The 24315-nt window shown below is 56.3% G+C and overlaps 2 protein-coding genes across 5 annotated transcripts; one reads left to right on the top strand and one right to left on the bottom strand.

The window, feature by feature from the left end:
- The first annotated feature begins 3248 nt into the window (after window positions 1–3248).
- Window positions 3249–15885, top strand: NELFCD (negative elongation factor complex member C/D). 4 transcript variants are annotated; one of them, XR_003416399.2, is made up of 15 exons: window positions 3249–3402; window positions 7054–7169; window positions 7410–7519; window positions 8358–8467; window positions 9562–9669; window positions 10275–10427; window positions 10643–10773; window positions 11426–11591; window positions 11827–11961; window positions 12392–12531; window positions 13239–13353; window positions 14359–14454; window positions 14534–14585; window positions 15040–15169; window positions 15263–15282. XR_003416399.2 is itself a non-coding variant. In XM_053199771.1 (15 exons), exons 1-15 carry the CDS (start codon window positions 3283–3285, stop codon window positions 15295–15297), a joined length of 1803 nt encoding a protein of 600 aa, XP_053055746.1. In that variant the 5' UTR covers window positions 3249–3282; the 3' UTR covers window positions 15298–15885. The 4 variants fall into 4 exon arrangements, 3 of the variants coding, with proteins under 3 accessions (XP_053055746.1, XP_026902658.1, XP_026902659.1); XM_053199771.1 differs by having other exon boundaries at window positions 10646–10773; window positions 14534–14674; window positions 15263–15885; XM_027046857.2 differs by having other exon boundaries at window positions 14534–14674; window positions 15263–15885.
- On the bottom strand, window positions 15724–24315 carry CTSZ (cathepsin Z). Its single transcript, XM_027046859.2, has 6 exons — window positions 24145–24315; window positions 23603–23766; window positions 19392–19571; window positions 17497–17647; window positions 17046–17208; window positions 15724–16244 (listed from the first exon to the last, which is right to left on the bottom strand). The coding sequence occupies exons 1-6, from the start codon at window positions 24273–24275 to the stop codon at window positions 16134–16136; spliced, it is 900 nt and encodes a 299-aa protein (XP_026902660.1). The 5' UTR covers window positions 24276–24315; the 3' UTR covers window positions 15724–16133.

The following is a 24315-nucleotide window of genomic DNA, read 5'->3' as shown; positions in this document are numbered from 1 at the left end:
AACATTAAAAAAAAAAAAAGAGGATTGCAGCTGTCTGTGCCCGTTTCTCTTGCATCATTGAATAGATGAAAACAGGGAAGTGTTTTTGGATATGGAAAACTTCTGGCGTTGGCAGGTGTAGTTCAGCAGCAGGAAGGAGACAGAAGAATGAGAGCAGTGTGGTGAAATGGGATGGGAGGATGGAGAATTTAAACACTTGGGTATTTGGTCTACACTCACCCAGTAAGACCCTGCAAATCGCACTGTGTGGCCTCCTAAGCCTCTCCCACGTGTCCTGGCTTCATCCTTACGCCTGCCTCATTCTCAGTTACCACCAGGTCTCACCTGGTCAAGTCCACTAACAGCATCCCCGCCTCTACTTTGGTCCTTCACATCCTTTCTCCATGGCAGCCAGAACGACCTTCGGAAAACCCTACATCTGATCGCATCACTCCTGTGTTTCAAAGCGTTCAATGGTCACCCATTGCCCTGGGGATGAAGTCCAAACCACTTGCGAGTTTCTAGGTCATCTGGCTCCGGCCTCCCTCCCTCTCTCTCTCTCCCCCCTTTTCCCACATCTGCCCTCCAGTCCTTTTCTTTCACCGTCACCTTCATTTTTCCAACGGTGCCCCACGGTCGTCGTCCTCCAGGTTCAAGTCTGAAGTCTTAGCTTAAACACAGTTTCCCTAGAAAGACCTTCCTTCACCTCTCCTTGAACCCCCTCCCCTCTACACTATCATCTGAGATGGCTTTGCTTTTCTCTGCCATTCGCACCAGGCAGGCTGTGTCTGTGCTTTACGACCGTGTCACAGCACTTAACACAAAGTAGGCGCTCAGTAAATATTTCTTGAGTGGATTAAGGGGAACCAACTTCTCATTTCCATGGTAATGCTCCGCCAGAATCTTTCTTCAATGGGAAAATATCTTAAATGGCTTTATTTACTTTCAGCAATGTAAGCTAATGTGGACATTTTAGATGAGGCTTTTCAAAAATCAACAGGTCAACAATATCTCAGGAGGCAAGACCTACAGACTCAATTATTCTACATCATTGCGACTTATAGATCAAATGTAATGCTTTCATTAAAGGGTTGTTTGTTAATCCAGTTAATAATGAGTCACCTGTTGAGGTTGAACAAGAGGTGAGTGAAACAATCCCTGATTCTGTAGGAGTGATTAGTTATCCATATATTAATTTGCCTGCTTTCAATTCAGGCACTATTAAAACAAAAAAATCCAAAGGGAGAGGTAGTAGGAGTTTAACAGCCATCCATTCTTTGCAACGTTTTCAGAAAGCAAACGAAAATGAACGCTGAAACCAGCCAACAGCAGGGGCACTCATTAACTTAATGCACTTTAATCTTGTGAATAGAAACTAGAGCTTGAATCATGGAATCTGGAGCTGCAGACTTCCACCCCCAGCCACCTGAAAGACCTCTCCACATGGCTGTTCTGATGGCACCTCCAATTCAGCACATCCCAATCTGAACTCGTTATCCAACACATTGTGGTTCTTTGCGGAAACCCGCCCTCCTCCTGGGCTCCCTGTTTCACTGCGTGCCACCTCCAGACACAGAGGCTACCAGTCTCAGCAACATCTTCCTGGGTGCACTCCTTGGCCCCCTGAAAGTGTCAGGTTACCACATCTTGGGGACAATCTCACAGCAGCCACCCTGGTCCCTTCTCAGGCTCCTGGATAACTCTCACTGAGGCCTCTTAAATTCCTTTCCCACCTCCATGTTCCCCTGCATAAAGCCTCCTGCCTCAGGTATGGAACTCAGCTTTGAAAACCCAGATATGGTCCTGTCACTTCCGCAAAGCAAGTAAACCAAAAGACCCCCAAAATATTTCATCCCCATCGTAATAACTCATCCTTACTGAACACTGATTGTGTGCAAGCTCCGTGCTCAGTGCCCTGCATACGTTATTGCATGAAATCCTTCCACATAGCCCTCAGTTAACATCCTAACTCCTCACCAACATCTGGCCTCCCTGTCCTGCCCACTTCATCCAGGCTTCTCCCTGGCTCGCCAGGTGCCAGTGGCAGTGGGCTTTGCGTTGCCAGGACACATGGCAAGCCTTGGCTCCTCAAATGCTCTCTGCTTGGTCCAAGCTCGCTTGACTTCTTTCGTCCTATGACTCTCAGCTCAAATGTAAGTTTCACAAAGAAGCCTTGTCTGATGGTCCAAAGTTGGCCCCTCCTATTATCATAGAACACCAGCATTTGTTACCTTCTGTCATTACTTTTGTTTGTTCCCTGTTCAGCTCCCTCAGTAGAAGGTAGGCTCCTCCAGGACAAAGCCCAGGTCTGATTTGTTCACCAGTGAGCTGGAGGAGTAGCATGGGGCCAGATGATTGGGGCACTCCATAAACAGGAGTCGAATGAATAAGAGAAGGAATGAACGAAATCACAGTTCCCGGTAAGCACTCTGGAAATGGTCGCTATCATCAATATCCTCGAGCTCACATCTCTAGTGCTCTTCCTCACCGACCCGGGCTTTCTCTCCAAGCACCCAGATCTGACAGTGTTGACGTCCCTGCTCAGATCTTTCTATGATGATCACAAGCCTATCACTTTGGTATCTCCTACTACGTGCAGGGAACCATGATGTGGGCTTAAAAAGCATCATCTCAGTTATCCTTACCGACTACCCCACGAGGTAGACTCTCGTTTCCAGGGCATTTGAGAGCAGTTTGGCCTTCGCGGGCCCTTCTTCCATAAAGAAGTATTTCATGTTATATATTACACTGCATCCACTGGTAGGATTGGTATACCAATTATACTAATACAATCCAGGCTGGATTCATTATTACAATATGCATTGTTATTCTGATTTTAAAGGAAATGGGAACATTTTCGTGGGCCCTGGACACTAGGCCCAATAGGTCAGCCCTGCTCTTGTGCCCCGTTGTCAGGTGAGAAAATTGATGCTCTCAGGACCGAAAGTCACGGCGAAGAAGGAGTGGAGCCGGGACCCGAACCCAGGACAAGAGCGAGTCTGGTCTTTAACTTCTATCCGGAGTTAAAACCCCTGGGACCCACCCAGGCTGTGCTCCAGGATCCCTTCGGGGCGCTCTGTCCTCCCCGGGGGCCCAGAGCCACCAGCCCAGGACAGCCTTTGTGCCCCGCCCCCTCGCTCAGGCCCCGCCTCCCGCCGGCTCCAGCCGGGGTCCGGGCGCCTGGAGCCACGACTGAAGGGCAGCTCTCTGTGCCCCGCCCCTTCCCCCGGGCCTAGGCGCGCGGCCGCGGGGGGGGCGGAGCCGCGGGACCGCGCGTGCGCTCGCCTGCCTCTGCCCGTGCGCATGCGCCGTGTTCGCGCGCGCTCGCGGGAGAGGATGGCGGGGGCCGCGCCGGGCGCCATCATGGAGGAGGACTACTTCGGGAGCGCGGCCGAGTGGGGCGACGAAGCGGACGGTGGCCAGGTGAGGGGGGGCGCCGGGCGCCCCCGACGAGGACCGTTGGTCTCCGTCGCCGGCGGGCCGGCCCCGCCCCCGCCGCGCCGGGTCCCGCGGTCACCGAGTGGTTCAAGCACAGCCCGCCCCGCCCCCTCCCCGCCCGGGGCGCGCTCCCCGCGCCCCCAGAGTGCCCGCCACCCGCCTTCGTCCCCGGGCCAGCGGGGCCCGCCCAGAGCGCCGCTGCCCGTCGAGGGGCGAGCACGCGGCCTCTGTGCGTCTCCGTTTCCTCCCTTGCAAACGAGTGGGGGCGGGGACGGGGCGGGAGACCCGGGCGTGAGGTCCCCCGGCGCCGCGGCCGCCTCGCTGGGTTCTGGGCCGCGGAGGGGCCGACCACCCCGTCGTGTCACGACGGGGTCCCAGGGGCCACTCCCTTGGGGCCGGCCTCGGCCTCCCGGCCCGCCAGGCATATAAGGCACGAACTCGACGGCGGATCGGGCTCAGAGCGCCAAATTTGAACAACTAAGTCGCTTAGAAAGTCCAAACCAGCATCATGAGGGGGAAAGTGCAACTTTGGGCTTTCGTAACACGCGTTTTGCCGTTTGTAAAACGTACTTTTCGGTGCTTTGGTCTGATCCAGTCAATCCTTCCATCGTTGACCTGGAGGGGTTTGGTATGGAGGCTGAGGAGGGGTCTTCCCTTGTCCCCCCATCCCCCCCCCCCCCAGGAGGGTTGGGAACTCCGATCTGGTAGCCCCAGCCCTGCCAGTGTAGTCCAAGTTTATTCTAATCTGAAAACCCACCCGAAGTGCTTGTTTAACATGCAGCTTCTCAGGTCCCTCCCCTGGAGACAGATAGGTTGGCCTGGAGGGGAGCCTGGGGATTTGCCGTTTAGCAAGAGTGCACATCAGGTGTGGGAAATACCGAGCGCTTTGAAGGAAGGACGGAGTGGGGTGCAGGTGGTTGAAGGGGGCAGGGGTGCAAGGAGGGCTTGGGAGCTGAGGATCAGAGATGCGAAGACAGGTGCTGTGTTTGTGAAGCAGAAAGGAGTCCTCGGTGGTGAGCCGTCTGGTGGGTGCGGCGGCCCGAGGTCTGCGAGGGAACCAGGTCTGAAGGGCCTTTGACGGTTGCTGAACGTGACTTGTTCAAGAGTTTGGGGCAGGGAGTGACAGCACAAGGTTCGTGTGTTTGGAGGCAGCTTCAGCGGACGGCCCGTGCTCGCGCTGTCTCACTCCCCTCGCAGGATTGCAAGCTGGCGAAGGAATGGGGACCCAGCCCAGGTCCTTTGTCTCCACCGCCACTTTATCACACCGCTGGACAACCAATGGGATGTGAATGAGCTTAGTGGTGGCTTCGTGTTCCGAGCATCCTGTTCAAAATGTCACAGCACTGGTCACTCTGGGCCTTCCAGTCATGACCTTACCACTGAGGCATATCCAGGGGCCGTCTAGACCAGGGCCCTCGTTTTATAACCCGACAGTCCACCTTGTGCCCTAGTGTGTGCCGCTAGGAACGGCAGAGCCAAGCGTAGACGCCGCCGACAGGAGGCTGGGGAGTCTCGCGTTTGGGGAACTTTCGTCGTGACCCCCATTCAGTGCACCGACCCTCAGAGGCTCTCGGTGATGAGAGGGGTGGACCAGATGTTCCCTTCACGTACATGCTGACTGCTCAGAGGAGGAAGAGGAAGTCCAGCAAGGTGACCGAAGGGGTGACATGAGCTGGATTTTGAACGATGGGGGCGGGTCAGTTTTCGTGACGCCAGGTCTGCTCGCTTGACGCCACGTTACTGGACCTGAGAGGCGGAAGACGCACACGGAGGCCACGGTGATGTTAAGTCCAGGTGATGACGATTAAGAGCTGCTGAATGCCGGTAGTGCAGTCTGGCTTCGGGTTGCCAGTGGGGGCTGGCAGGAGACGAGACCGGCCAGGTGGCAAGTGAAGGGTCAAAGTCACGCTAGAGGTTGGAGAGCCTTTCTGAGGGAGACTGGAAACTTGACGCAAGAGAGAAGCATCAGGCGTGCGGCCTGTGAAGACCGTGGTGGCGTCAACGTGGAAGGTGACCGAAAGGGAGGCGTGAGGCTGAGCCGCCCGGGACCTACTGCTCCTGCAGGCACGCACAAAATAAGGAATGGGAAAGGCGGGAGGAAGGGCCGACGGAGAGACCTGTGGGAAGCAGAATGGGCGGGTCCTCACGACGGGACGCGCGGTGGAGTGAGGGAGCAGAAACTGAGGGTGACTCACACCTTTGTGAGTTTGGGGTACCCGGTGGATGACGGAATCCTTTACTAAAACATAGGTGGTAGGACAAAGATCTGTTCAGAGGTCAGTTCTGGACCTAATGAGTTTGGAGAAGTAGCAGGCATCCGAGGGGCAGTGAGAATAAACTGCTGACACTTGAGTCTGGAGCTCGAGAGAAAGAGAGAGAGATCCAGGCTAAATTCTAGATTTATGAGCAGGGAGGTGGCATCACCCAAGAGAAGAGGTAGCAGGAGAGAGTAGGGCTGAGGACAGAGGCCCCAGAAAACAGACCCACAAGGACGAGTCTCGGGGTGAAGTCCAGCCTTCCTTCACAGCCTTGCTCCAGGCTCCCCGCACAAGGCAGGTCTGAAAGACTCCCCAGTCCCCGCAGAAGGAATCTGCTCCCAAAGCTTTGCTTACAGAATTGCCCAGGGGTGGGCAGACTTTTTGGTAAAGGACCACATACTAAACATTTTAGGCTTTGCCGGTCCCTGTCACGACTACTTAACTCTGCCATGATGGGGAGAAAGCAGCCATAGACAATATGTAAAATTCCAAAAAATTCTCAAATGGGTGTGGCTGTGTTCCAACAAAACTCTACTTAGAGAAACAGAAGGGCTGGATCTGGCCCTGAGCCGTGGTTTGCTGATCCCTGGTCCAGCTCTTACACCATCATGTTAGTCACTTGCATGGAAGGTTGGTCTCTCCTCGTTTGTAAAGTCCTTTGGCAGAAAAAGCTAGATCCTGTCTTCTATTTCCGGGGATTTCTAGAGGCAAGTACGGTGCTCAGTACAGAGTAAGCATCTAAAAAGCATCTACCTAGTAGTTGGGATGACCGTGTTAACACCGGATGGACCTTGATGTCACACATCATCCTGCTTTGTTCTTAGATTCAGTGACTTGCCTAAGGTTGTTTCCACACAGAACAGGGCCTAGTATCCAGCCAGCCCTGCTGATTGGAGGCAAGTCTGTGATCTCTGCTTCCTAACAGCGTATTGATGGCTTGTGCCTTCGAGAATCACTCCATCAGTCTTTGTTGGAAAGCATTAAATGGCACATGTGAAATAATAATAGTGAAAACAATAATAACTGACATCTGTTGAACTCTCACTGAACGTCAGGCGCTAGGCTTGGTTCGTCCAGAAATTAGATTACAGAATCCTTCCAAAAGTCCAATGGGAGCAGCCACTGGTATGATCTTTAATAGAGGAGGAAGCGGATACCCCAGCATGTAGTTGCGACGTAAACCCCCTTGGTGTGGTTCTGGATTCCATTTTCTTAGCCACTCGTTACTTGTCCAGCCCACTTCCTGAGATGATCACAGAAGTCAAATGAAGTAACGTATGTGGAACGCTTTTGAAATGGACAGGGTTCTGCAGATTTAAGGTGAGATTGCAGGATACTTGCGTGGATGAAAAAGTAGCCTGGCTCTTTTTATCACCAGCAGGAGGATGATTATGGAGAAGGAGAAGACGATGCGGAGGTCCAGCAAGAATGCCTACATAAATTTTCTACCCGGGATTATATAATGGAGCCCTCCATCTTTAACACTCTGAAGAGGTGTGTGAGAAAGGTCGTGTGTGTGGGGAGGAAGCTGGGGAACTTAGAGACAGTGTGTAATGGACCCAGAGGGTGATCTGCAAAAGCCAGAATAATGTGATTTGGGAATGGAAAGCTTCTAGACCCCACCCTACCCCACCCCCGCTTTAAAAATCTTAATATCCTGACTATCTTGTCATTGATCCCCATGCCCGCCTACATTCCTATGAGTGTCCTAGCTTTTTTCGTTACCTTTTCTAGGTATTTTCAGGCAGGAGGGTCTCCGGAGAATGTTATCCAGCTACTGTCTGAGAACTACACTGCCGTGGCCCAGACCGTCAACCTGCTGGCTGAGTGGCTCATTCAGACAGGTGCTTTGTGGGTGGCCCGGTCCTGCCTGGTCACCGCCCCCCCACCTTTTTTTAATAGACCTTTGGATCATTATAATGCTGATAAACCGGAAAGGCCTTGTTTGTTTTCCTGGTTTTTAAGACTTCTGTAAGTGGGAACTGAACTTCTTACCCATGTTCATCTGCTTGATTCCTATCTTTGATTCACTAATTTGAGGTTTACGGGTAGCCTGCAAATGGGATTCTCATGGAGCTGTTTTCCCTACCATGTTGTAGAATTATGGGGTCAGGCTGTATACCCTCACTGCGTCATTTCTAAGAGGTCTGTTATAGCAAGCGGTGGATGATGGATAATTTAGGCCTGGGTATGATTGTGGCTTTTAGCTAATCTGATCAGGGTAGAGCCTCACTGTAAGGCCACTGAGCTGGGTGCAGATGACATCATGGAGTAGGTGCTGCTAGAAGGCAGTGGGTTCCCTGCTGCCCCAGCTCCTGAACACAGTGCACCTCTCATGGCTGGCATCTGCTCTCTTTCCACCCTGTCGGGTATGTCTTTCTGTCCTCCTGCCTGTCTGTTTTGGCAGTTTGTCCTTGTCTTTACCGAGGCATCCAAGATGCTGCTGTCCTTTCCGTGAAGGCAGACGGCCTTCTGTGTTCTGCCTTGGGCTCCTTTTTTGGGTCTTACCGTTGACCAAGGTTAATAAATCTGAATTTTTATGAGAGGTCCCGAATTCCAAGTGGTCAGAAGCAATTCTGTGATCTTTGGTTCACACACAGACTTTTGACCTATTTTTTCCAAAGTAGTATAACAAATTGAGAGATGGCCATTTTCCATCTGGCTGTTTTCATTTTCTTTCAGGTGTTGAACCAGTGCAAGTTCAGGAAACTGTGGAAAATCACTTGAAGAGTTTATTGATCAAACATTTTGACCCCCGCAAAGCAGATTCTATTTTTACCGAAGAAGGAGAGGTGAGGAGTCTGTCTTCTTTTTCTAATGCCAGTTCCTAGGATCTTTTGCTCATTCCACGTGTACAGTGGAACGTGGCGTATTAGGTAAGTAATGCACAAAGTTGGGTCCTAAAATCAAGGTGTGAGACAGAAATTGTGTAGAGTCAGAATTGCCCTCAAAATGCTCTCTGCAGGGTAGTGAGCTCTTGCACACTGAGAGGCACACGGGTGGTGAACTAGAGAGGAGGACTGGCAGACTCACACCTCCCACTTCTGTCGACTCTCGAGCACCGGTCCTGGGAGTGGTGTGGGGTACTCGTCCGGGTCCCCCAGGAAGCAGACGCCAGGACGGGATTCTGTGTGCAGGAGATACGAACAACACGCCTGTGAGAGAAGATGGGCGGGGGCTGGGGAGCCACGATGCAGGTCTGGGCTCAGAAGGCAGAAGGGAGGAAGGAAGGTTGGGGGTGAAGAGCCTTAGGCGACCGGGCAGTTTTCAGAAAGTTCCAGCAGTGTCAGTGGGTATCTTCAGGCCACAGTCCCCTGTCACTGGAGCCCCATGTCTCCTGGGAACCAGCCTGCCAGGAGCCCTGCCGTACTCGATTGGTGGCTGGGAGTATCCTGCGGGCAGCTGGCCTTGGCACAGGTGGGAGGTGGACTCAGAGGGTCTGTCAGTCACACAGTAGGGGAGCTGAGAGACACGTGTTCGTGGCCACCACACATGGCGATGGCCAAGACCTCTGCCCTATCAAACGGCCTTTTCCTCTTGCCAAGGGCAAGATGTGGCATATGTGTTACTTGTGCCTACGCTGCGGCCACACTACGTGTACTTCCCTAGACTTGAGTGGCTCCAAGAAGCACCTTTCAGTGACTCTGGTGTGCGGTTGAGTCTTCCAGAAGCCGTGAGTGGGCTTTCAGGGCTCCAGCGCTGCCGCTCAGCTGCCCGTGTGGCATCGCCAGCTCTGGTCTGCTTCCTGTGCCAGGACCACAGGGCTGGAGCTCGACGCTCACGGGGGCTCTTCCAACTGGAATGTCCAGTGGTTGTTTATACGATACCGTCTTCACTAAAGCTCAAGCGAGGCCTTTTATCTCGCCGTCCATTTGTTTGTTGGCAGACCCCAGCTTGGCTTGAACAAATGATTGCACATACCACGTGGAGAGATCTTTTTTACAAACTGGCTGAAGCCCATCCAGACTGCTTGATGCTGAACTTCACTGTTAAGGTAGGCAGGGGACTAGTGTCACAGAAAAGGCGAAGGCGTTTATGAGTGAGAGTTATGTTAGTTGGGAAGTGGTCTGTTTCTTTTGAAAGGTCATATTTGCTTTTTGGTAAAGGTCTCCATCACTTCGCCTCTGTAAATCTGAACAGTGAGAAAGAAAAGCATAGAATATGTATATGTGTTTTTGGATCAACGTGGACCTGTGTTTTAGGATTTGGCAGGAACGTATTTTTAGAGTCCATCGTGTGCTGAGAGGACCCTTTAAGAAGGCCTGGTTTGGGGCGCTTGGCTGGCTTAGTCGGAGCATGTGACTCTTGATCTCGGGGTCATGAGTTCGAGCCCTACGTTGGACACAGAAATCAGTTTAAAAAAAAAAAAGAAGGCCTCGTTCGTCCACTTCATGTTACACAGGAAGAAACCGAGATGGGATGGTTAGCCGGGGCCATAAGCCTAGTCAGTGGTGAGGCGGGGATCAGAATAAGCGTTTGAGACCTGAGACCAGTGTTTGCTTGTCCCACCTTCCCACGCACACTGACGACAAGCCAACTTTCTGTGAAACGTGTGGTCACTACCTGTTGACACTCTGGCCTCTCGTTTTTGTATTGTAGCTGATTTCTGACGCAGGGTACCAAGGGGAGATAACGAGCGTGTCCACAGCCTGCCAGCAGCTGGAAGTGTTCTCTAGAGTGCTCCGTACCTCTCTAGCTACAATTTTGGACGGAGGAGAGGAAAACCTTGAAAAAAACCTCCCCGAGTTTGCTGTAAGTTCTTTGTGTGTCTCAGAAGGCGGCCGTGCATCGGGGTCATGCGTTCTTAAACACGAAATGCTTCTTCCCTGGAGAGAATGTCCAGGTCAGAAGGCCAGTTCCAGCATAACAACTTGCATGCAGAGTGGTTGGGGGTTTGGCTCTTTTGTCGACATCTGTCACTGCCGCAGTTATGGAACCCCAAACTCTCTCCCCCTGCAACGTTCCAGAAGATGGTGTGTCATGGGGAGCACACGTACCTGTTTGCCCAGGCCATGATGTCCGTGCTGGCCCAGGAAGAGCAAGGAGGCTCCGCCGTGCGCAGGATTGCACAGGAGGTGCAGCGCTTTGCCCAGGAGAAGTGAGAGACAGTGTTTGCGCTCGTCCCGGTCCTGACTAGGTGCTCCCCGCAAAGTTCCCCCTTCGCCCTGTGTCCACCGGCAGAGACTCTAGGCCCTCCTCTTGACAGACAGATTGGCTCCCTTCTGTCTAGTAGAGCTAGAAAGGTCAGGGTAGCTTTAGATACACGGAGAGAGCTTGCTTTCTGAAGTTTGGCTTGGATGAGTATTTTATAAGGTACTTGATGACTGTGCGGTTCACTGGATCTGTGAACCTGTGTTTTCAGATATTAGGATTCATCAATAGCAAGTGATAGCGGTCCTGAAATAGTTGTTCAGTAGTTTAATTGTTCTGTTGCGGTCCATATCTTACGGAATAAAATTAGCCCTTGCTGGCTTTATTCTCTCCTAACGGAGTCTTAATAAGACATGAAAAGTGAGTGGCTCCTCTTGGAAAGTCTGCAAGCTGTATCCAACCCTTCTTTCCCACTTAGCTCTAAATGCTGTTTTTGTGGGTCAGTCAAGATACCAGTGAATGACAGACATAGGAAAAAAAAGGGACCCAAACAATTCCAAGAATGAGGTGTGGAAAAAAGTAAGGAAGGAGGCAGAGAAGGAAGGAGACGGCAGGGAGCCACCTTCCTAACAGTGGGATCTGTGCTTTCCCTCACCCAGAGGTCATGATGCCAGTCAGATCACACTTGCGCTGGGCACAGCTGCCTCCTACCCCAGGGCTTGTCAGGCTCTTGGGGCCATGTTGTCCAAAGGAGCCCTGAATCCGGCCGACATCACGGTCCTCTTCAAGATGTTCACAAGCATGGACCCGCCTCCCGTTGAACTTGTAAGTTGCTTTCATTTTAATAATAAGGTGGGACCCCCTCCATGCCGATTAGAAGGGTTATTTTGGAAAACCTGTGTTTCTCCTAAGTCCCTGAATACAAATTCGTTTCTGTCCTTTTCCTCATCCTCCCCCGTCACGTCCTCGGCGTGCCCTCACTCCTGCCGTAAGCGCATATGGACTGACCTGACGTCTCCTCCGCGCGTTCCTTTTCATCGAGCCGTGTGTGTCTCCTCAGATCCGGGTGCCGGCCTTCCTGGACCTGTTCATGCAGTCGCTCTTTAAACCGGGGGCCCGGATCAACCAGGACCACAAGCACAAGTACATCCACATCTTGGCGTATGCTGCCAGCGTGGTTGAGACCTGGAAAAAGGTACCATCAGTTCTGAGGATCGATGCACTTTTAGGGGGACAAGTAACCTCCTCTCTTTGGTATTATTTGGGAATTTGGGCTGTGTAAGAAGTCGTGATCCCAACTAGTGTCAGAAACCTGTTTGTAGTGTTCGTGCATGAAATAGTCAAAGTGCTGAATGTCTCAAGAGAACGTGCATAGCATCTGTTAATACTTTTCACACTGGAATTTGAAGTGCGACTACAGAAATAAGCAGGTCCCTCTCTGCCACAGGCCCAGCCTCACTGGCTTGTTCCTGCACCCTGGGCGACTCTGACGGGTGGCAGCCGAATGGACTCGACTCCAGGGACAGGGAAGGGGGTTTGCAGAGAGGGGTAGGCTGTAGCAGATGACCCCAACTGCAAGGCCACCGGGACTCACTAACTCTGTGTGTGTGTGTGTGTGTGTTCAGAACAAGCGCGTGGGCATCAACAAAGATGAGCTGAAGTCAACGTCAAAAGCCGTGGAGACTGTTCACAACTTGTGCTGTAATGAAAACAAAGGGGCCTCCGAGCTAGTGGCCGAGCTCAGTACACTTTATCAGTGCATTAGGTGAGCAAATTAAACCTTAGTTCTGAACTTGATCCTTCTGGAGGAAGTTGGTTGAATTTTCATTTTGTTAAAAGCTTATGTATTTAACAAAAGCTTCAGAGACACTTACTGATTTCAGTTTTTTTGTAAAATGTATATAGAGGACTTTAAATTGTTTCCGCAGTACGAGTACTTCTCAGGTGCTTATCTGCCAGAAGTCTGTTCATGAATTAGCCTAAGGAAATGGAAGACCAACCAGAATTACAAAAGCTGCTTTGAAGGGAAGGGTCTATTTACCGTAAAAATCAGGCCAACGAAGTGTTGCTTGTGTAGAAGTGATGTGATCACAGCAAGGATACAGACGCCTGCGTTGATCAGACAGGCTTACAGATAGGGTGGTCCTCTTAGGTGTTTGAGGCTTTCCCCTGGTAGTCTCTACTAGGGACAGAGAGAGGGTTTGCCAAATAAAACTTCAGCCCAGTCCAGGCTCCCTGAGAGTTCTGCCTTAACGATCTTCTTTTAAACCAATAGTGGTTGAAAATAAGCCAGTAACTGAGTTTGGGTCCCTGTAGCACACGTTGAGAGGATCCTGGCCTCCTGAGACCGTCTCTCTGACCAGCATCTCCTTGGCAGAGCAGAGGGAGAGCCACTTGCTGGGATAGATGGGGTGGTGGCGTTTCTTTTTTTAACTTCATTTAAAGGAAGCATTGTGCCCCATTTTCCCGTAGGTTCCCAGTGGTGGCCATGGGTGTGCTCAAGTGGGTGGACTGGACTGTGTCAGAGCCTCGATACTTCCAGCTACAGACCGACCACACCCCGGTACACCTGGCCTTGCTGGACGAGGTACGGGGGCTGCGGGGCCTTGGGCGGCACTCCGTGTCCGTGCCTTATCCTGCTCGTGCCTGTCCTGCCAGTACATCTGTCACTGAATCCACAGGCTACTCGGTACAGAGCTAGTGACTTTTTATCCTCAGGGAGGATTTTCCTTTTAAGGAACTGATTTTGGGGTGCCTAGATGGCTCAGTCTGTTAAGCGTCTGACTCTTGATTTTGGCTCAGGTCGTGATCTCACCATTCGTGAGATTGAGCCCCCCACCAGGCTCTCTCCGCTGACAGCATGCAGCCCACTTGGGATTTTCTCTCTCCCTCTCTGCTCCTCCCCCTGCCCCCAGAAAAGAATTTTTAATGTTTCCTGATCTATTTTAATTTTTTTAATGTTTATTATTTATTCTTGAGTTAGAGAGACATCACGAGCAGGGGAGGGCTAGAGAGAGGGAGGGGCAGAAGGGGAGACACAGAATCCGAAGCAGGCTCCGGGCTCCGAGCTGTCAGCACAGAGCCCGACGCGGGGCTCGAACTTGTGAGCCACGAGATGACCTGAACCAACGTTGGATGCTCAACCGACTGAGCCACCCAGACGCCCCTATTTTTGAGAGAGGGAGCACAAGCTGGGGAGGGACAGAGAGTTAAGGGGACAGAGGATCTGAAGCAGGCTCTGTGCTCCCATCAGAGAGCCCGGTGAGGGGCTCGAACTCGGGAACCATGAAATCGTGACCTGAACTGAAATCAAGAGTTGGACGCTTAACCACTGAGCTTCCCGAGGGTCCCAAATAAAAAGAAAATTTAAAGAAGGAACTTGTTTCATTGGCTCCGTAGATTTCTCAGTTTTTAGCAAGTGTTCCGAAAGGACAAGCAAAGGCACGGAAGCTGACCGGCTTTGGGCGAGGGCTGCCGTCATTAGCCGCCCACTGTCTGCCGGCCGCGACGGTGATGGCGGTTCTGGGCACCGATGGTGAGCCCGGGGGCCCGGCCGCGGTGCTCAGCGAGGCCCCCTTTGGCGTGTTTGTAGATCAGCACCTGCCACCAGCTCCTGCACCCCCAGGTCCTGCAGCTGCTTGTTAAGCTTTTTGAGACGGAGCACTCCCAGCTGGACGTGATGGAGCAGGTGAGCAGGCGGCCCATGGGCTTCTGGAGGCTGGGGAGAGGACCCGTTGTGACGGATTTGTCTGCCCCCGCCCTTGTAGCTTGAGTTGAAGAAGACCCTGTTGGACAGGATGGTTCACCTGCTGAGTCGAGGTTACGTACTTCCTGTTGTCAGTTACATCCGAAAGTGTCTGGAGAAGCTGGACACTGACATTTCACTCATTCGCTATTTTGTAACTGAGGTCAGCAATACACCGTTTGTTTGTTTGTTTGTTTGTTTGTTTCACGTTTCTACTGTTGACGCTAGCGGCGCCTTTTGGCTTAATTAGTTTATTTTGTGCCCAGCTCTGAGAACTGTGCTCTCTGCTAATGGTGGTGACAATGGTTACATACCATTTACCAAGCACATCCCACCTTCAGGAGCCATATTATGTTTTGCCCGTAGAACCACCTGGGGTCTTAACGTTGGAGGCTCGTATTGTCACCAGAGAGCAAAGAGCGGGGAGGGGAGGGTGACTGTCCCCAAACTGTCTGCCATTTCATCGGATGATGGTGGGACGCCGCTCGTGGGCTGTGTGGGGAACGACCTGGTGCTCTCTCGTCCTAGGTGCTGGACGTTATCGCTCCCCCGTACACCTCTGACTTCGTGCAGCTCTTCCTCCCCATCTTGGAAAACGACAGCATCGCAGGCACCATTAAAACAGAGGGCGAACATGACCCCGTGACAGAATTTATAGGTAGGGTTGGGACGTACGTGTCCCTCTGCCACGACCTTGTCACCGTTCACCTCCTGTTTCTAACCCCGTGCCTGTTTTCCTTCTGTGTTAAAGCTCACTGCAAGTCTAACTTCATCCTGGTGAACTAACTCAGTGCACCCTCCGGAGCGGACACAGAACGTTCCGAGACCAGTTGTGGGAAAGCCCTCCCAGGAGCCGTTGCCGAAGAGGCCCCGTCGGCATCTTGGGACCGGGCCCTGGGGGTGGAGGTGGGGACTGTGGAGTCGCTACTACGGGCGGCCCCCTCTCCTAGGGGCTCGCGCTGCCCCCAGACCCTGCTGCCCGTGTTCTCCCCCTGGCGAAGGAACGGAGTCCCTCCCGCGGGTTGCAGCGAGCTCGGGACCAGAGACTCGGAGATGAACTACCTTCCGAGGTGACTTTTCTCACAAGAACCCGGTTGGTTGACATTTTGTCATGTTAATTTTCCAAGAACAAATTAAAGTCTTTCTGCTGGCTCGGCAGGTGTAGATCCTGGTGGTGTTCTCGTGTGTAAATAAGGCACGCTCAGGCTCCACTCCCGCGGGGAGTCGCGTATTTTATTCATTACCACTCGGGTGATCTGAGATGGCCTTCTCCACCCCCACCACTGATTCCCAGGTGACAGAACAACTGGTGATCAGTCTGACCTCGGTTACCACATTATAGGCCACCGTTGCCAAATAGAAAACACCAAATCACGTACTGAGGAGAATGGAGACCACACTCTGGCCGGGCACACCGTGCTGCCGGCCCCGGGGTCTCCGCCCTCCCGTTTCCGACCCTTGAAGGATGGCTTCCCCGCCAGCCCGGCAGCTGTCCGCTCGGGTCAGCCCCGGGTTCCTGCAGACGGCGGCACTCCCGGCCCAGCGCCCTCGGCGACGGGATCCCCCCCGACGAGGGCTCACGAGACCATCTCTTAACCCCTGCTCTTCCGGAGGCCTGGGTCTTAGACGATGGGGTCCCCGAACGCGCAGTTCTCTTCGATAGCGAGGTTGTAGTCGGCACCCTTCCCGTCTTTGTAGGTGCTAGTCACTATCCGCATCCAGCCTCGCTCACCCTGTGGGGGGGGGGGGGGGGGCGGCACACGTTCGCTCATCCCCGTCTCCTGTGCCCCCCCGCTGCCCGCGCGCCGCCCCGCCACCGTCTCAGGCACCGTGCCTGCCCTTCCCGGGACCCCTACTCAGAAATACCTTCTGTGAAACACTTTGGCTTGGTTAATATTTAACAAGCGAGGTACATGGCCCTGTGAGCCCAAAGAAAATTAACGTAACTAAAATGTTGACTCTTCAAGCCGGATGACTTAACTACCTATTAATATCCCCGGTTTATGGTCTTTTAATAAAAACACTGAGTTCATCACTTCGACATTAATCACTCTCCCCCACTTCATAGTAGTGAATTTGTGTCTTCAGCTGTTAATGGTTAATACTAGGCCTTAGAAATGAAAATTCTGGCAGTTAATTTATCTCCCCTGGATTTTTGACCCACCTCAAAAGTAGTTTTGAAAAAGTGCCGCCGTATTGGGGCGTATCTCCTAAGAGAGCCGAAACTGTGCCGGCAGAAAGGATGAGATGGTTGTAGAGGAACAATCGGGCTGAACCAAAAGTTCCAAAACAGTGCTTTGCAACCAGGGCGGGGTCCCCAGGAGACACTTGGCAAAGTCCAGAGACATTGTTGGTGGCCACGTGGGGCGGGGAGGAGCCACTGGCGTCTAAGGGGTAAGGGGGAATGACAACCGTCCCCCCACGAAGGATCTGACCCTAGATGTCACCAGTACTCCTGGGCCGGAGCAAGGAGCCCCCCAGCCCCCGCTCAGCGCTGCGGTTCCCGGCTGCGGAGCCTGGGGGAGGGCGCTTACCCATGGTTCTCCCCAGGAGTTGCGGACGATCCAGTACTCCGTGCCGTCGCTGACACCCCAGCCGGCCACAGAAATGACATGGTTTATGTAGGCCTTGTCGTGGTACTCCGCATAGATGCCTCCCGTGTAGTTGACCATCTTCTCCGTCGCCATGATACCGCAGCTGAGCGCAAGCACTTGAATCAGCACTCGGGTGGGAAGGACTCACCCCCCTTACAGACGGTCCCGTGGACCCAACCCGGTCGTGCATCGGGACGACCCTGCCCGAACTTCTGTCCCTCACTCGAGTGTGCGCACGTGTGCGTGCTTCACCCTCACTACGATCCCAGACGCCCTACGATCCCTCACACGCCCAGACAGGGAAGTTGGCCCCAGGGAGGGGGCGGGGGGGGGGGGGGTGACACTGACTGGGGCCCCTGTGCCCAGCTGGCAAGGGGCTCCGGCTCCTCACCTGATGGGGCCGTTGGCGTAGATTTCTGCCATCATCTTCTCCCGCCCGGAGAGGGAGCCATAGTCGCCGACTTTCCAGAGGGTGTAGTTCTGGATGGCATGGCACTCTTTGAATTCAGTACAGGTTCCACACTGGTTAAACTTGTCGCACTCTGCGGGACAGCACGCGAAGTCGGCGTGAGACGGGCTCCTCGGGGACCCGCGAACAAAGAAGCACGTGCACACGCCCTCTCCACGCTTAACTAACAACCGGGAAGCATCTTGCCGACAGGTGCTGCCGAACTAGGCTCTTCGTCCGGCTGCGAGGGAGCAGGGAGGACCCCCTCCCCAGGCTTCGGCAGGGAAGGAGCACACAGGTTAATCAGCTCATAGTAGGCACTCAAGAGCGAGCCTGTTCTCCTTTAAAGGCCAAGAGCAGGGTCTTTTCACAATACAGCTGAAAGGAGTGGAATTAAATTATTAGCTTTTAATAAGATAATTGTATTGCTGGCTAGTGAACAGGCCAATACATTTGGAAAAAATTAAGCATTTTCTTTTTTTTTTTTTTTTTTTTTTTGGTTTGAGGAGGTTTCAAGAAGTAGGCTAAAAAAAAAAAAGACCAAGTGTGGCTCTTAGTTGTGTAAGAAGACACCATCCCCTGCGCTGTCCCCGGGGCCCTCAACATCCCACTTTGCACCCCTCCACCCTGCCTTGTTACGGCTCTCGTGTTACCTACTTGTTACAATTTCCCAGCCGTCCAGATTCCTCCCCCAGGACCACAGACTCCTTGAGGCCTAACCTGCTGGTTTCGTTTGTCCCCAGGACACCAAGTGCCCCAAGCCCAGTATCACTGGCAAGGGACAGATCCGTGGCCACATTTGAGCGGACTATGTACCGCAAACAGTCGGCTCTGCTCAGTGGCACTGGTGGGTTGGAGGGGCCTGGCCTAGGCTGGACGAGACCAGTGCAGGGTGAGGGAGGGCAGGGCCCCAGGGACCACCTGATCCCCCCATTCTGCAGAGCCTTCTCCCCTTCACCTGCCCTCTCCTTGGTTCTCTGACCCCTGTTGTATTTACCACTTCAACAAGACTCACCCAACCAGTCTGGGGGAATTCGTTCTGGCTGGGCACTACGGCTCCGGAGGCGACGTGAGGGCACCGTGGGTGTGGCCCAGAGTATGCTCAGGCCCTGAGAGGGCACTGGGTGCTGCCGGAACTCACCCTTTTATGGAGGGAGAGGGCAGGGGCGGAAACGCACTCGGGCTCCCCCTTCCTCCAACACTGCGGTCTCAAATGTCCCATTAAGTTCATCCCAGTTCTCCGCCCTGGCCAAGAGGGAGCTCTGACAGCGACAGGTGACTTAACGGCCAATTACGGGCTGGACCTTCTTTCCTTCGGCTTCCAAGGAAAGCAGCCTAGGGCTGTGCCAGCTCCCGAGACTCCAGGCAGGCTGGCTCTGCTGGTCCCTGCAGGACCCCTCGGCCCCACCCCTGCCCGTGTGCTCACAGCCCAGGCCGGGGAACGAGCCGATGCCGTGTTCCAGCTGGGCCCTCGTGCCTCCAGTTTGGGGCCGCAACCTACCTGCAGGCCTGCTTTCCCCACCCACTCCTGGAAAACCTTCTCTTCCCTCTGCAGGGCTCACATTACAGATGCCCAGGAAACCCCCAAAATGCCAACATGGCAGAACCCAAGCACCGTGGCCAGTCCTGGCCACAGGGGACACGAGGCTGGAGACACCCGCCCCAGGTCTTTTCTGGGGGTCTCCTCAGGAAGGACCGTGGACTCCAGCTGCCCGCTCCCCCAGCCCCACAGGGTTCAATTTCAAGGTGGCGGGGGGGCTCCCCGCTCCGTCCTGTCCTCCCCCAGCGCCCCAGCCGCGCTCTCCCCAGGGGGACGGTGGGGGCGGGCGGGCACCTACCTTGGTCCTTAGCCTGGTAGTTGTTGCAGGTCTCGTCGGGGATGCCGTGCTCGTGGGCGTACCCCCACACCGGCAGGTCGTTGCCCCCCTCGCAGGAGCCCGCGTCGCCGCAGTCGATGACATGCTGCACGGACAGCAGGGTGGAGGGCCAGGCCCCCTTCCTCTTGATGTTGATCCGGTCTGCGAGGGCAGCACGCGCACCTGGTCAGCGCCCGCCCCTCAGGGTCTCTGCACTCCAGGGCCCCCCGCCCCAGCCCTTCTGGGCACGGAGATGTCTGTCCATACCACTGGCCACCCGGTGCCACGCGGGCAGGGCCAGGTCCGTCTGCCCCCCTGCCCGCGCCTCGGAAGGGCCTGCTGAAGGGCCCGCCGGCCCCCAAGACAAGAGCGCGGGACAGGACAGTCCTGCCCCTTGAGGCGCCACCCCCACAGCAGCCCCGGGGCCCCCTCACCTCCCTGGTGTCACTGCACAGACCTCCACTCATCTGACCAGCCCCATGCCTTCAGAAACCCGCCGTCAATCTATGCCCGCTGCCCCTTCCTCCGTGCTCCCTGGCCGCTCCTTGGCCCAGAGAGCTGTCCCTGGGGAACCCCTGTGCAGCCCCCGGGCCTCCCCGGCCGCTCCGGCTCCAAGCAGCTGCCGCCACCTCACCTGCTGACGACTGCACGTACTTCCCTGGGCCCGTGTCCCGCAGGGCTCAGCTCCAGACCCCAAGCACGCCGCCTGACACGCAGCAGGGGCTCACGAAGTACCAGCCGCGTAAATGAGGGAACGAATTTTCTTTTCCTGACCCGAGCCCGGCCCTGGCTGCTGACCCCGGGAGGTCACGCCCCTGGCAGCTCCTGATGGAGGTTCCCCAGCCTCACACCCCACGGTGCAGGTCCTGCGGGCCAGGTGAGGGCCCCCTTCGCCCTACTGCCCTCTCCAAGCCATTTTGCCTCTCGGTTTCCTTCCACACCGCGGTACGGGTGTCCCCGTTCTTGGGTTGATGCCTGCTGGTGCACGGGAGGGTTTGCCCTCAGGCTCAGCCCCAACCCCCACCCATCTGAGGGCTCTCCAGATTCCACTGGAAAACTCCAAGGCAGGTCCCTCGACTCCCTGCCACCCAGTGCACAGGCTTTCTGCACCCCCCACCCACCTTCTGTGGCACATCCCTGCCCGCCCACCTGAGGCCCAAGTGGGCCCTGGGCCCTCTCTCCCCCATCAGTACCTGCACACACATGTGGACCTGCCTCTCCTTCCTCCCTCCCTCCCTTCTCTCTCGCCCTTCCTTCTTTTTTTTAATGTTTATTTTGAGAGACTGAGGAGGAGAGGCAGAGAACATCCCAAGCGGGCTCCATGCTGTCAGCGCAGAGCCTGACGTGGGGCTGGATCCCACGAGCTGTAAGGTCATGACCTGAGCTTAACTGACTCCGATGCTTAGAGCCACCCGGGTGCCCCCGACATCGGCAAAGGGCCCCTGAGCCCCGCACGCGCCTCCCCACACACCACAGTTCTCTGCTGCCTCGTGAGGCTCCCGGCAGCCCTCCGGGTCTCCATTCCCAGCCCCGCTGTCCCTTCGGCGCCGGGCCAACCTGGCTGGGGTCTCCTCCCCACGGAGGAAGCTGCTCTTGGAAGGCCGAGGACCTCCATGCTGCCAACTCTGAGGCCTACTTCCCCAGCCTCCCCTGCCCCCGGATCAGGCGTCCCCTCCCTCCCCGACCCAACCCCGGGGAGGGGGGGTCAAAGACGCTCCCCGCGTGGCCCGAACGTAACTGGAAGTTCCTCTCCACCTGCTCGTCTTCCTCCATCGCCCACAGGCTCCCGGCTGTCCTCCGCGCTGGGAACCCAGCGCTGGACACAAAAACAGTCAAAGCCCCGACCCGTGGGGTCCCCACACAGGACAGGGAGCCCGCGTACAGAGGCTCTCGTAGGTCAAGCAAGCATTCTGTGCTCGCTCTGCGTGCAACCGCGGAGGGTTTCCGGTGGGAGAGAAGTCCAGTCCGACCTGGGGCTCAGTAGACGGGTCTAGGCTGAGACGGGACGGCAGGGGGGCGAGGGGGCAGAGACCAGGCGGTGCCAGCACCTGGGGCTCAGAGTAGGGGTGCCGCGATGGGGGCTGCAAAAAGCAGAGGGGTTCAGAACATACCCTGAAGGTGAAACGGACAAGATCCGTCCCAGGATCGTACGAGGGGCGGCGCTAGGCTTCCACGGGAGCGACGGGAAGGATGAGTGGCTCAGCCAGGTGGGGTGGGGGGTGGGGGGGACTGAGGCGTGAGGTGTCCGGACAGAGGGAGGGCAGCGGACAGCTGGTGTCACGGAGGCGCAGGTGAAGGCTGAGACCCGGGGAACCCAGCGCTCAGGGGGAGGGGGAGGAGCTGGCAGAGGACATGGAAGCGCAGCCAGGAAGTAGGAAGAGCCTTAGTGTGTGGTGAAAGGCGGGGACAGCGCGCCAGGGACAGGTGATCAAGCGCGACCACGGAGGGCGAGGCCCGGCGGCTGACGGCTGCACCTGCCGGCGTGGCGGCCCCTCGCGCCGAGTGGGAGGTGAAGTGAGGCTGGACGGGGTCTGAGGACGGATGAAGGGGCCCGCAAGCGGGGCAGTGGCTGGGGCGGCATGGGCTCCAGGCCTCCTGCTCATGTGCTCCTGGCGATGGCCGGGTCCAAGCACAGGGCAAAGGACCCGGGGACAGGAGGAGAGGCAGACCACGACCGGCTGTGTTAGGTGGCAGCCAGCCGGGCCGGCGCCCCTGGAAGTCCCCTTTTGAGGGCTTCTGTTTTCTCAGTGAAAGAGGAAGAAGGGTCCTGCTGCTGGGGGAGAGCGTCATTGGAGGAGACGGTTGCCCCGGAGAGTCCGCTCCGGAGATGCGGCAGGGCTGACCCTCTGAAAATGGAACCAGGTCGAGGGCTCGCCCTGGTGACCTTTGTGGCTCTTCTGTCCATCCCCCACCCCGAGGGCCACCACAAAGGCCCTCTTTCAGTTCCGCGCTGTGAGCACCGTGCCCGCCGAGGCCTTTGCCCCGACCCTCCGCCTGGGGCCTGCCCACACCCTGCCCGCCCGGCCCAAGGCCTTGCAGGGGCTGCAGGGGTTAAGCCTCTGGCTCCACATCCCAATCAGGGGGCCTCCCAAGCCTCCCACACCTTGCAATGGTGCCGCAGCCTATCTGCCCCCCCCCTTTCCTCCTCCTTCCGGCAGGGCCAGAAGGATGCCCCAGACCACCCCCTCCACTCCTCGACCCAAAGACGCCCAGCAGAAGTCCTGGCCCAAGGGCCAGGCTTCTGGGCTCTACTCCCAGCTGCCACTCACACCACACCCGAGTCTCCTGACCTCCTTGCCAGGGACCTCAGCTTCCTCATCTGCAAAGTGGGAACAGTCCCAGGGCAGCTCGGAGGCTTCAATGGAGCCACCAAGCCTCAGAAGCGGCAGCAGCCTCCCTGTTCTTAATCAAGTTAACACAAGGCCACGAGTACACCAGGCCTGCCCAGTGAGCTGCCCCGCAGGGACGAGGCAGTGGTCCCCTGCCCCCCCAGCCATACAGTCCCTTCTGCCGCGGAACTCTCCCGTCACTAGAGGCTCCTGGGCCACCACTGGAGATGGCGGAGCCCCTCCCACACCTCCCAAGCCAGCCTGGGGCTGAATGGAGGCCCGAGGCTGGGGGAGGTCTCTGCTCCCTGCTCTCCCAAGGCAAGGCCCAGCAGCCCTCGTGGGTGGTGTGGCCCCTCAGCTTCCCCTCCTTCGTCCCCTCACCGGGGCCAGGGGCCAGATGAGAAAACCGGCCAGCCTTGCTCAATATTCCAAACCCAGGATGGGCGTCAGCTCAAACATTAACTGCTGCTGCAAAGCAGTTTCACTTCCTCGTCCCCAAATACTGGCAGGGGATTTTGGGTGAGTCTCACCTCTGGTCTGATCCCAAAGGGCCGGGGTCACAAGCTGTGGGGGAGAAACGGCACCTGGGAGCCGCATGTCACGGGGCGGCTGGCCCTCGTCCTGTCTGCCACCCACGGGCCCCAGGCGGACGCACAGTCCAGCCTGCAGTACTTTGGCCTTCCCTCCACGGGGAGGAACCGCAGAGGTCACAGGTCAGCTCCCCTAGGCTGGAGAGGCTCGGCCACCTCCCGCCCCACGCCGAGCCCTGGCGCAGAATCCCGGTGGCTGCCTGTGCCGCCCAGGAGGCAGTGTGGACAGGCCTTCGCGGCCCGCGGTCCGGAGGGGCTGCGGAAGCCCACCTACCCGCCATGGCGCTGGTGCTGCCGTGGGCCCAGCAGGAGCCGCAGTACTGGGGGATGTGCTGGTTCCTGGTGACACTGGCGTAGTTGACGCCGTTCACGTTCCGCCAGTCCCAGCTCTTGGGCAGGTCCCTCGGGGACAGATACTCGTGAGGCCGGGGGTATGTCCTGGGAAGAGACCAGCACCAACAGATTCAGCGCCCGCTCCCCTCCCCAGAATGACAGGCTGTGGGAGTCAGCGCCCGAACCCCCAGGGGAGCCCCTCTCCCAGGGGGCACCCCAGCCCCCACCCCCGGGGGTCGTGAAGGAGGCAGGGCAACCCCACATGCGGGAACCACATGGCTTCCCCGGCAAGCCCCCGCCCCCACCCAGGCCCCCAGGTGAGGCTTGTCCCACCTTCCAAAGGTAAAGAAAAAGAGCGATCCCCCCCCAAAAACACAGGATCTGGATTTGACCCTCAAAGGTCACGGGAGGCAGGCAGCACGCCAGGTTCCTGGAACCCGGGGGAGCCCGGGGTGGGGGGGCCCGGCCCCGCGCGCGGCCGACCTGCGCCCCAGCTTGGACAGCTGGTCCCCCCGCAGGGGCAGGCGGCAGCTGTGACCCGCTCGGAAGTAGGGCCCGGCCCGCGCGCCCGCCAGCAGCAGCAGCAGCAGCAGCAGCGGCCCGGACGGCGCCATGGCTCCCGGCCCGCCGGCCTCTCCCAGCCCTCCCCGCCCC

The sequence above is a fragment of the Acinonyx jubatus genome, chromosome A3, assembly GCF_027475565.1.
Source record: "Acinonyx jubatus isolate Ajub_Pintada_27869175 chromosome A3, VMU_Ajub_asm_v1.0, whole genome shotgun sequence".
Lineage (NCBI taxonomy): Eukaryota > Metazoa > Chordata > Mammalia > Carnivora > Felidae > Acinonyx > Acinonyx jubatus.
The sequence above is the reverse complement of the archived record's forward strand: the minus strand, read 5'-3'. Positions and strand labels throughout refer to the sequence as shown.

Coding starts and splice junctions, on each gene's coding strand:
- NELFCD (XM_027046857.2), top strand. CDS start 3,283: ATGCGCCGTGTTCGCGCGCGCTCGCGGGAGAGGATGGCGGGGGCCGCG. Junction 3,403..7,053: donor ACGAAGCGGACGGTGGCCAG/GTGAGGGGGGGC, acceptor TTTTATCACCAG/CAGGAGGATGATTATGGAGA. Junction 12,532..13,238: donor ACACTTTATCAGTGCATTAG/GTGAGCAAATTA, acceptor ATTTTCCCGTAG/GTTCCCAGTGGTGGCCATGG.
- CTSZ (XM_027046859.2), bottom strand. CDS start 24,275: ATGGCGCCGTCCGGGCCGCTGCTGCTGCTGCTGCTGCTGCTGGCGGGC. Junction 23,767..24,144: donor CTGTCCAAGCTGGGGCGCAG/GTCGGCCGCGCG, acceptor GTCTCTTCCCAG/GACATACCCCCGGCCTCACG. Junction 19,572..23,602: donor CAGCACCAGCGCCATGGCGG/GTAGGTGGGCTT, acceptor CTGCCCTCGCAG/ACCGGATCAACATCAAGAGG.